Raw genomic sequence first — 12,419 nt, 5'->3', positions numbered from 1 at the left:
GGCAGAAATGCTGGACACAGTGGGGCAGAAATGCTAGACACAGTGGGGCAGAAATGCTGGACACAGTGGGGCAGAATGCTGGACACAGTGGGGCAGAATGTTGGACACACAGGGGCAGAAATGCTGGACACGGGCAGAAATGCTGGACACGGGCAGAAATGCTGGACACAGTGGGGCAGAATGCTGGACACACAGTGGGGCAGAATGCTTGAGACAGGGGCAGAAATGCTGGGCACACATTGGGGCAGAATGCTGGACACAGTGGGGCAGAATGCTGGACACACAGGGGCAGAAATGCTGGACACAGTGGGGCAAAAATGCTGGACACGGGCAGAAATGCTGGACACAGTGGGACAGAATGGTGGACACACACAGGGGCAGAAATGCTGGACACACAGTGGGGCAGAATGCTGGACACAGTGGGGCAGAATGCTGGACACACAGGGGCAGAAATGCTGGACACGGGCAGAAATGCTGGACACAGGGGCAGAAATGCTGGACACAGTGGGGCAGAATGCTGGACACACAGTGGGGCAGAATGCTGGACACACAGTGGGGCAGAATGCTGGACACACAGTGGGGCAGAATGCTGGACACACAGTGGGGCAGAATGCTGGAGACAGGGGCAGAAATGCTGGACACAGTGGGGCAGAATGCTGGACATTGGGGCAGAATGCTGGACACAGTGGGGCAGAAATGCTGGACACAGTGACAGGGGCAGAATGCTGGACACAGTGACAGGTGCAGAATGCTGGACACAGGGGCAGACTGTGAGACCCAGGGGCAGAATGCGAGACACGGGGCAGAATGGAGATACGGGGCATGATTGGAGACACGGGGCAGGATGAAAGACATGGGGGCAGGATTGGAGACAGATGGGGCAGAATGGAGACACAGGGGGCATGATTGGAGACAAGTGTCAGGATTGCAGACATGGGGGCATGGTTGGAGACATAGGGGGCAGAATGGAGACATGGGGCATGATTGGAGACACTGGGGGCAGAATTGGAGACAGATCGTGCAGGATCATGAGGCAGGATGGATATGATGGAGACAGATGGGGCAGGATGGAGAGATCACATGGGGCGATCATATGGGGCAGGATAAGGAGATCATATGGGGCAGAATGGATACTCATGAGGGCAGGATGGGAGAATATCTGGCTGACACCAGGAATGAGACACACGGGGCCAGGCTGGGTGATATTATTAATACCATAGGGGCTAATTTAGGGATATTATTACTGCAGTGATGTATTTATTTTATTTTTTGAGTATACTGTTTTAAATGGGGGGCGGTCCTGTTACTGTATAGAGTGATACTATGTCGCCTTCTTCATGTGGTGTAATGTAGAAGTTGTGAAAAATTAAGTAATGTGTTCTGCAAGCGGAGCTCGAGATAACTGTGTTATTTCCTGCAGAGAGAAGTCCTGGCTGGATGAAATGATGGCGGTCTGTGCTGGATGAAAGATGAAGGACTTCACCTAGAGACGTCACTGGTGAGTCAGTGTGTTACCTATACACTGACACTATACACTGTATACAGAGCTCCTGTGTATAATTTCACTAGTGATCACTATATTATCTGTACACAGACACTGCATACTAAGTACAGATCTCCTGTGTATAATGGCACTTATGGTGATAGTATGGTGCTTTTTTAAAAATTACTGATCAGAATTGTAGTATTCAGTCACTATGTGGTGGTAATATGTGGTCTGGACATGGTGTTGTGGTATTTGTTCCTTGTATGTGATATTATTCGATCACTGTGGTGGTAATATGTGGTCTGGTCATGGTGTTGTGGTATTTGTTCCTTGTATGTGATATTATTCGATCACTGTGGTGGTAATATGTCATCTGGTCATGGTGTTGTGGTATTTGTTCCTTCTATGTGATATTATTGGGCATTTTAAAAATTGAAAAATAAATAAAAATATACCTAAATTGTATTGCATATTTTAACAAATATTTAATAGGTTACAGCAGAGTAGGGCCCGGCCAAAAGTGTCTACCGTGTTATGGTGGCGGCTTAAAAAAATCTTTTGGCCAAAACAAAAGCTGCCTGCTATATGTGTGATCTGGTGATGGGAACTGTTAATGTGTGATTGGTGAGAAGTGGAGTTTTTCCAAGAGAGAGCGGTGGGACTGTGGACAGTTCGAGGGGTGGAGCCTGGAGGCGGGGCTGGGGTGGAGCCTGGGCGGAGTCTCAAGGGGGCCCCGAAAATTTTGCCAGTATGGGGCCCCGAAATTTCTAGTGGCAGCCCTGGCCGGGGACAGACAGCGGAAGGTAAGTATGTAGTGTTTGTTTTTTTTAACTTTTACGCTGATAACCAGGGTAAATATCGGGTTACTAAGCGCGGCCCTGCGCTTAGTAACCCGATGTTTACCCTGGTTACCAGTGAAGACATCGCTGAATCGGCGTCACACGCCGATTCAGCGATATCTGCAGGGAGTCCAGCAACGAAATAAAGTTCTGGACTTTCTGCAGCGACCAACGACATCACAGCAGGATCCTGATCGCTGCTGCGTGTCAAACTGAACAATATCGCTAGCCAGGACGCTGCAACGTCACAGATCGCTAGCGATATCGTTCAGTATGACGGTACCTTTAGGATGAGCGATGGAGTCCTGGGCAGTGCAGCCATCCAGTGATATAATGCAAAAGAGCATTGACTTCTGGCCAATCTACTGCAAAACCCCTCACTGTTCACAGACTGTAAACTGGCAACAGAGGGAATGATGGAGTCTTGCATCTGTATTCTGCCTTCATTTCCTGAGCAGAATATTATAACCGCCCAGTCATTAGTAATGCTGGTTTTCATCTGGTTTGATCTTCAGCACATCTACCAGACTGACTCTTCCGAACTACTTTACTAATGTTTTGCCAGTCGTTGCTTTGGCTCCTTTTCTTTTTTGGACACCGTTCAGATTTCTGTTTCCCATTGTAGACGCTCTCCACAGCGCTGTGATCTCCATCTCTCCTCTCCTCTGTGTTCAGCAGTATGCTTGCACCTGTGACCTGCAACTACTAAACTGTCACCAACTACTGCACCTATTTTCTGGCTTGTACCTGCGCTCTGCAACATGCAAGTTGAACTATAGACGACATTTTATCTCGTACATATAGAGAGCAAGGGACCGCGAGCTTGTCACCAATGGCGTAGGGTAGATAACCTGTACATATACGACCACTGCGAGCAAACATTCCTTTGGATACTAGTGTGCTAATTAGCTCTCTCCCAGAAAGAAAGAACACTATTTTGCTTGCAAGTGTCACCTAAGCCATCCTGTCATCACCAGGTTGTGTGTGGGCCTGCCGTTCAATCCTATAAAATCAGAGGCAGACATTACTGAAATGCAAAAGTCCAAATGATAGCTGGTATTCTCATCTTCTTAAAAGAATTACTTTCTTGTTCCAGCAGTATATAAGGCACAAAAATGGTTGAGAACAACAGCACATAAATTAAAAAGGCAGAAAAGCAATATCCACTGCGCTCCCAGGGAACAAGTTTCAGACCTACACCGTCCTTTGTCAAGCCTGACTATGCAGGTCTGAAACATGTTCCCTGGGAGCGTAGTGGATATTGCTTTTCTGCCTTTTTAATTTTTGTGCTTTTCTTCTCAACCATTTTTGTGCCTTTTATACTGCTGGAACAAGAAAGCAATTATGTTTTTTTAAGAAGATGAGGACAAGCTCTCTTTTGGACTGTTGCTATTACTGGAGTGTTTTGCCGGGCTCCCGGACAGGTGAGCTGATTGCTCCTTTTTCACATCACTGACATGGCCAATGTACTGGGGTTCTGCAAAACAAAAGTCCTATGTGCATCATGTCACAATGGTGATGTTGCACCACGCCGGCTAATCAAGAGGAGCCACGGATTCCGGGAGTTAGGAGGCATTTCTCCTAACCGACAGCCACATATTACTGACATGGACCGAGTCCTGCGAGTTGCGGCATCTCATGTGCATCCCGCCACAATGATGACATTGCACCACGACGTCTAATCAAAAGAAGAGCCGCGGATGCCAAGAAGTACGAGGCGGTTTTCAGGGCTCTTGTACAACGGTCGCAGATTGCCGATTGCTCCTGTGAATCGATTCACACTGGTATCTCGTCAACTGTAATTTGATTCTTAATAATGGTAAAATAATATCTAGATGTTACAGGTCAGTGATATTTATCATTTTACCAAGTTGTTCTCGAGGCTAAAAAATAAACCTGAGAACTTCTGCGTGGATTCTTGGTGACCCCCATCCTGGTCATTCAGGACAAGGATATGGGGTAGAACTGCTAATCTCAAGCACGCCTGAAATATCATGTTTCCATCACAGGTCCGTCCCCCGAGGCCCAATGTTGCTCGCCGGCCCAAGAGTAACGCTATTGTGGAAAGCCGCAGGACATCGATCTCAAGCCCGGACCAGTAAGTGACATCTGCATTACCAGGCCACGTGTTTCATTCATTTATTAATCTGAAATATTAATGTAAAAAAATCACTAGAATAATTAAATATAAAAAAAAATCACTAAAATAATTCATATTTGCTTCAGCCAAGTGAACAGTTTTATTTATTTTTTAATTGCTTCATGCTGCGGCAACCTTTTTTTTTCCCCCCTTCCATAAAGTATAATGAAAATGGCTTATAAATGTCTTGCAAATGGCTCTTTAAGGCTTGGATTACTGAGCCACAGGTACCTGCAAGTATAAACCCTCGTCGAGGAGCGGTAAACCACATGGCACGCCTGTGGCTCAGCCACACGTGCAAAATCACCCTGTCTACAAAATGTCTAGGTGTAGCCACAGCTTAAAGACGGTATTAAAGGGGTTATCCAGCGTGTCTCTCTTCCACCTTGGAGGTTAGTGGTCCCTGAAGACGTTATGACCGTACACATCTGCCAAGACACGTGCACGATCGGCGAGTATAGCGCACATCTTCCATTTCTTAGATACCACTCGATCATTTTGGCACGTGTGTGGGGTCATAACATCATTGAGCGGCACTGGATCACCCCTTTAAAGAATCTATTCTTTCTAGTTTAATATATTCATAGGTTCCTAATTGTAAATTCTGCACAGATCCCCCCATTGTATACAAGCACATTGCCTAAGGAGTTATTCGTCATCTTTCACTTTCGTAGAGCATGGTAAAAGGCGCTGCTGTAATGGCGTTTGACTGCCGCTTGATAGGTCTTGTGCTCGCCCGGCAGATGGTTTGTGCCTCTCCTATTCATTAGAATACGGTGCTTGCCTGATTCCTGACCGTTGCCATGTCAGAGTGTCTTCCGTTACAGAAGTGAAATGCGCTTGATAAACCCTTCAGAGGCTTATTCCCATCTTCATAGATGGATATTATCAGATAGAGCTTCGAAAGACGAGCACTTTTGCAATTTACTGCTTACGAAAATTGGCAACCGTTCTTGAGATATTAACTTTTTTTCTTTTGCTTACAGCTTGTTGTCCAGGAAAACCGACCACTGCTGCCTGTCTAGCAGCGATAGTCGGTCTCCAAGACAAAGAGCTGTAAACAAAAGTGTTAATATCTCAAGAACAGCTGTAAATTTTAACAAGCAATAAATTGCAAAATTGCTTGTGCTTACAAGAACTATAAAACAATACCCATTATATGAAGATGGGATTAATCCTTTAAATCTGGAACTAATGTCAAAGTTTGATTAGGAATTGGATTGATGCACCCTGTATGCCCATCCTATGTAAGTGGGCTTGTTTGGTGACAGGTGCCACTTGCCCCTGTTTATGAGCCTGTGTTGGGTTGTTTTTTTTCTGCAGAAGCCAGGTATTGGCAACTTTCTCATTCTAATTGTTTGTCTTTAAAAAAAATACTTATATTTATATATATAATTTTTTTTTTACTTTAAATCTTTTCTACTTCCCTACTTTCATTAGTGCTCAGTGGAACAAGGTGTAACTGGACCTTTTGGCTAATGTGCATTATATATTTTTAGTCATGTTTTCAAGTTGTCATATCGCCATACTCATCTGATTTTGTGATCACAATACAAACTGAAGGTAGCAGTTTGCACAAAAGAATGAAAAATGCTAATTTCTTTGTATAAGGTGATTTCTTTTCACGGTGGCTGGGAATTTTTTTTAATCTTTTTTTTATTTTGGGAGACAAAAGGAACGTGGAACTCTATTGCCCTCTTGTGGCGTTAGATGGTAAAGTGCAGGATCCGATTCCTTGGAAAATGTAAGATGATGTTAGATATGCTATTTTTTTAATTTCATAGTGGTCAATGTTTATGATACGGATTTAGACTTATTCCACATTACTATTAAAACATGCAAGGTCGTTTTCAGAATGGCTCAACAAAAAAAAAAAGTATAATTCATGCTGCGTTTTTCTGGCCACAGCCTGTATTTTTCGCGCAGAAAAAAAAGCGCTATGTGTGAACATACAATGTTCCATGGAAAAACATTACAATTACAAATGAGCTTTTTCCCAGAAGGCACGTAGTTACTCTTTGAAGAAGACCTGTCACTTGCCACAATTATGTAATATTTTTACCAGGTGTAAATGCTAATATTCTCCTGAATCTGGCAATGTTTTTCTTCTGTTCCTGCGTCTTTCCGTTCCTGAGATATGGCCTCCTCGTCCCTGCATGTAATTATAGGCTTGTAAGCCAGCAAGGCAATCTCCACAGAGAATATATGAGGACCCCGCCCATTTGGCTAAACAGTGTAGATTTATATACAAGAAGGGTCCATATCTCCGGAACAGAGGGGTGCAGGAACAGAAGATAAATATCGACAGATTTAGAGAACAGCGGCATTTGCACCAGGAAAATATATTGCATATTTATGGAAAGTGAAAGGTCCTCTTTAAATTGAACCCCTATCCAAATTTTTGCTACCCTATGTTGTACTGACAGAGATCCTGCTTCCAGCAATGTGTCACTTACTGGGCCTGTTGCTGTAGTTTTGATAAGGGCTCATCTCCACTTGTGAGGAAAACGGATGAGTGCAATCCGATAAAAAATCGGATTGCACTCGGACCAATGTTAATCAATATGTGACACTCCATTTGCGATTTTTTTTTCCCAGCCGAAATCGGACTGAGAAAAATCTGTGTCGGCTGAGAAAAAAATCGCAGCATGCTGCGTATTGCTGAGATTCTCGGACGAGACTCGCCAATGCAAGTCAATGGGAGCTTTCAAGGAAAGTTCCCACGATCTAGGAACAGCCAGCAGAGGGCGCCTCACCGCAAATGAAGCTAAATATAGATCATTGATCTATATTTAGACTCATTCCCCGGGGTTTTGCAGCGAGGAGTAGCATTGCATTAGCAAAGCTCCTGGCTGCAAAATGTTTTAACCCCTTCAGAAGGATTTACATCGTTGGACTTTACAGATCTGTGGAAGGTAAGTATATTGTTGGTTTATTATTTTTTTGTTGTCACAGAACGAGGGTCTTCACTGAGTGGATTGGGCGTTAAATAAAAAATTACAACAACCTTTGTTTTTATTTCATTAAAATAATTTTTAATAATGTGTGTGTGTATTTTTTTAACTCTTTCTTTCAATTGGATTAATAATGGATAGGTGTCATAATTGACGCCTCTCCATTATTAATTAGGCTTAATGTCACCTTACAATAGCAAGGTGGCATTAACCCTTCATTACCCCATATCCCACCGCTACACGGGAATGGGAAGAGAGTGGCCAAGTGCCAGAATAGGCGCATCTTCCAGATGTGCCTTTTCTGGGGTGGCTGGGGGCAGGTGTTTTTAGCCAGGGGGGGGGCAATAACCGTGGACCCTCTCCAGGCTATTAATATCTGCCCTCAGTCACTGGCTTTACTACTCTGGCGGAGAAAATTGTGCGGGAGCCCACGCCAATTTTTTCCGCCATTTAACCCTTAAATATAATAGCTAGAACGCCCAAATTTTGCATATACACACTACTAACATTAGTAGTGTGGAATATGCAAAAAAAATGGTGATATGAGATGGTTTACTGTACAGTGGGGCAAAAAAGTATTTAGTCAGTCAGCAATAGTGCAAGTTCCACCACTTAAAAAGATGAGAGGCGTCTGTAATTTACATCATAGGTAGACCTCAACTATGGGAGACAAACTGAGAAAAAAAAATCCAGAAAATCACATTGTCTGTTTTTTTATCATTTTATTTGCATATTATGGTGGAAAATAAGTATTTGGTCAGAAACAAACAATCAAGATTTCTGGCTCTCACAGACCTGTAACTTCTTCTTTAAGAGTCTCCTCTTTCCTCCACTCATTACCTGTAGCAATGGCACCTGTTTAAACTTGTTATCAGTATAAAAAGACACCTGTGCACACCCTCAAACAGTCTGACTCCAAACTCCACTATGGTGAAGACCAAAGAGCTGTCAAAGGACATCAGAAACAAAATTGTAGCCCTGCACCAGGCTGGGAAGACTGAATCTGCAATAGCCAACCAGCTTGGAGTGAAGAAATCAACAGTGGGAGCAATAATTAGAAAATGGAAGACATACAAGACCACTGATAATCTCCCTCGATCTGGGGCTCCACGCAAAATCCCACCCCGTGGGGCCAGAATGATCACAAGAACGGTGAGCAAAAATCCCAGAACCACGCAGGGGGACCTAGTGAATGAACTGCAGAGAGCTGGGACCAATGTAACAAGGCCTACCATAAGTAACACACTACGCCACCATGGACTCAGATCCTGCAGTGCCAGACGTGTCCCACTGCTTAAGCCAGTACATGTCCGGGCCCGTCTGAAGTTTGCTAGAGAGCATTTGGATGATCCAGAGGAGTTTTGGGAGAATGTCCTATGGTCTGATGAAACCAAACTGAAACTGTTTGGTAGAAACACAACTTGTCATGTTTGGAGGAAAAAGAATACTGAGTTGCATCCATCAAACACCATACCTACTGTAAAGCATGGTGGTGGAAACATCATGCTTTGGGGCTGTTTCTCTGCAAAGGGGCCAGGACGACTGATCCGGGTACATAAAAGAATGAATGGGGCCATGTATCGTGAGATTTTGAGTGCAAACCTCCTTCCATCAGCAAGGGCATTGAAGATGAAACGTGGCTGGGTCTTTCAACATGACAATGATCCAAAGCACACCGCCAGGGCAACGAAGGAGTGGCTTCGTAAGAAGCATTTCAAGGTCCTGGAGTGGCCTAGCCAGTCTCCAGATCTCAACCCTATAGAAAACCTTTGGAGGGAGTTGAAAGTCCGTGTTGCCAAGCGAAAAGCCAAAAAAATCACTGCTCTAGAGGAGATCTGCATGGAGGAATGGGCCAACATACCAACAACAGTGTGTGGCAACCTTGTGAAGACTTACAGAAAACGTTTGACCTCTGTCATTGCCAACAAAGGATATATTACAAAGTATTGAGATGAAATTTTGTTTCTGACCAAATACTTATTTTCCACCATAATATGCAAATAAAATGTTAAAAAAACAGACAATGTGATTTTCTGGATTTTTTTTTCTCAGTTTGTCTCCCATAGTTGAGGTCTACCTATGATGTAAATTACAGACGCCTCTCATCTTTTTAAGTGGTGGAACTTGCACTATTGCTGACTGACTAAATACTTTTTTGCCCCACTGTATGTATACCAGGTCTCATATCATGTCGGGTTTGTGAAGGAGAAAGCAAAAGCCGGTAATTGAATTACCAGCTTTAAAGCTATCTCGCGCTGCATTAAATATAAATATATATATAGGTGTCTCCCTGACATATATATATGTATATATATCTATTCTATGTGTATATATCTACTCTCATCTAACCTGTCAGTGTGATTTTACTGTACTCTGCGCTGAATTACCGGCTTTTCAAAGGAGACCCGTGCGTAAAAATCGGACAGCAATACGGATGTCATACGGATGTTGCGATAAAAAAATCGCATGACACTCGCATGGCACTCGCAGACGTTACATCAGTTTTTTCGGTCCGTAAATCGGACCGTTTTTTTCTCACACAAGTGGAGATGAGCCCTAAGATACATGTTTTCTCTGCTGCAGATCTACGAGTCATCTGAATGCTAAGATCTATGTAACCCGCCTTCATCACCAATTAGCAGCTTTCTGTGTAACACTTTGCATAGGCAGTAAGCAGCCAATCAGTGGTGCTCTAGTGATAATCTCTTGCTGATAAAACTCTAATTTTATCAAAATGTCAGCAAGCAGCCCATTAACTGACACATCGCTGGAATCAGGGTCTCTATCTCTATATTATGATGCTCAAAGATTAGGTGGCAAAAACCTGGTGACAGATTCCCTTTAAGTCAATGTCTAGCCCCTTTATCAAGGTTTGGAACACAGGGCATGGAGGCCATAGAGGTGGTGCCTACCGTGTTACAAAGCTCCCCATAAATGGAATGTCACATTATCATATATATATTTACAAACATGTCACCGGGAAATAAACACTGGTCAGTGCCCCCCCATACAGACGACCGTTTGGCGCTCCCCCCATACAGATGACTGTTGGGTGCCCCCCTTCAGACAGGCGATAGTTGGCCGTCCCCCCCATTCAGACGATCGTTGGTAAAGAATGAGATCCTCCTTGCTTCTTCGTTCTCGCCTCCGGAGTGTATCATCAGTGAGATGTATGATGATTACTACGAGGTCGCCTCTGACACACGATCAGTCGTAGTTTCTTGCTGGGGGTGTTTATTACAGTCCCGTAGTCAATATTTGTTCATCTACAGATCCGTCATTCTCACAATCCCTCCATCCTCTCATTATATTCGCTGCCTCATTTACATGTCAATTAAATTTGAAATCTCTCCATTTGTCAGCAATTCCTGGTCCTGACCACAGTGATGTGAGGCAGGCCTGTCCGGGATTTCTCACCATGCCTATCCTCCTCATTAAAAATAAACCCATGCACTTGTAATAATGCACACCGGCTCCGCGCTACCCGCGGCTATTGCAGGATATGTGTCTGACATGGTATTTAAAAAGAAGCAAGCTGTCACCAGTGTCACGCGCAGGTGTTAACACAAGGGGATCCGAATGTGCAGAGCATTACCGGCAATGGTCCTGATCACTGATGAGGACGAGAGTTTCACAGACCGGATTCTGAGCCTCAACAAGTTTTCATTAAAATTGCATTGTTCCTTAAAAATAATAAAATAATAAGACTAAACATATAATAAAAAGGCATATATATGTATACCGTACATGTGTGTATGTTTATAATATAAAAATAATATGCTTCTTTATTTTATTTTTTTTAAATGGTGCTCTTTAATATTGGAACTACCTCTTTAACACTGTATCAAAAGGATCGCTAGCCCAAGTACAATAGTTGAGATTATGTATTTGTGTATGTAAATATATATCACTGTACATAGAAATCATGGGGCCCCATATAAGATGTTCTAATCCCCCCCCCCCCCAAAAAAAAAAAACGAAAAAAGAAAACAAAATAATAATATTTGGTGGGATCATAAGAAGAGCACATGTCGCAACCTTTCAGTTCTCACAAAGTAATTTGTCCTCCTACTGAAGCCCTGAACTCTCCTTTCATTGCACCCATAAAGTATGACGCCAACGGAAGTGCCCACAAACACTGAATGATACCACCACAGTGAATTCCTACACACACACAGTATGGTGACCCCCAACACAGTATAATCCCAAAACTGTAACTTCCACACAGCCCTCCATTTAGCATATTCGCCCCACACCTCACAACACTGTATAATTGTCCCCACATAGCCCTCTACACAGTATGATGGACCCCACGTAAACCTTCGCACTGTGTAATTGTTTGCGTACAGCCAAATGTCACCCATATAGCCCTCTATAAAGTGTAAAGGCTCTCACATAGCTTTCCATATAGTATAATGGGGCCCATAGTCCTTCATATAGTATACTGCACCCCCCATAATTCTCCATACAGCATAATGCACTCCCTGTAGTCCTCCATATAGTATAATGCACCCCATAGGCCTCCATATAGTATAATGCACTCCCTATAGTCCACCATACAGTATAATGCACCCCATAGTTCTCCATACAATATAATGCACTCCCCAAAGTCCTCCATGCAGTATAATGCACTCCCCATAGTCCTCCATACAGTATTATGCACCCCGATAGTCCTCCATATAGTATAATGCACCCTCGTAGTCCTCCATACAATATAATGCACTCCCCATAGTCCTCCATGCAGTATAATGCACTCCCCATAGTCCTCCATACAGTATTATGCACTCCCCATAGTCATCCATACAGGATAATGCATTCCTCATAGTCCTCCATACAGTGTAATGCACCCTGATAGTCCTCCATACAGTATAATGCACCCTGATAGTCCTCCATAGAGTATAATGCAATCCCCATAATCCTCCATACAATTTGATGCACCCCATAGTCCTCCATTCAGTATAATACACTCCATAGTCCCCCATATAATATAATGCATTCCC

The 12,419-nt window shown here is 43.5% G+C and overlaps 1 protein-coding gene across 3 annotated transcripts in view; it reads left to right on the top strand.

Moving 5' to 3' along the window:
- DENND1A (DENN domain containing 1A) overlaps window positions 1-12,419 on the top strand; it is a 1,020,433-nt gene that overhangs the window by 1,004,360 nt on the left and 3,654 nt on the right. For all 3 annotated transcript variants that reach the window (XM_069748456.1, XM_069748457.1, XM_069748455.1), the window contains one exon: window positions 4,335-4,423. In XM_069748456.1, coding sequence (XP_069604557.1) covers window positions 4,335-4,423 — 89 coding nt within the window. The remainder of the gene's footprint in view (window positions 1-4,334; window positions 4,424-12,419) is intronic.

Source organism: Ranitomeya imitator, chromosome 2, assembly GCF_032444005.1.
Source record: "Ranitomeya imitator isolate aRanImi1 chromosome 2, aRanImi1.pri, whole genome shotgun sequence".
In the NCBI taxonomy this organism is placed as follows: Eukaryota; Metazoa; Chordata; class Amphibia; order Anura; family Dendrobatidae; genus Ranitomeya; species Ranitomeya imitator.
This window is presented reverse-complemented; position numbering and strand designations above follow the sequence as displayed.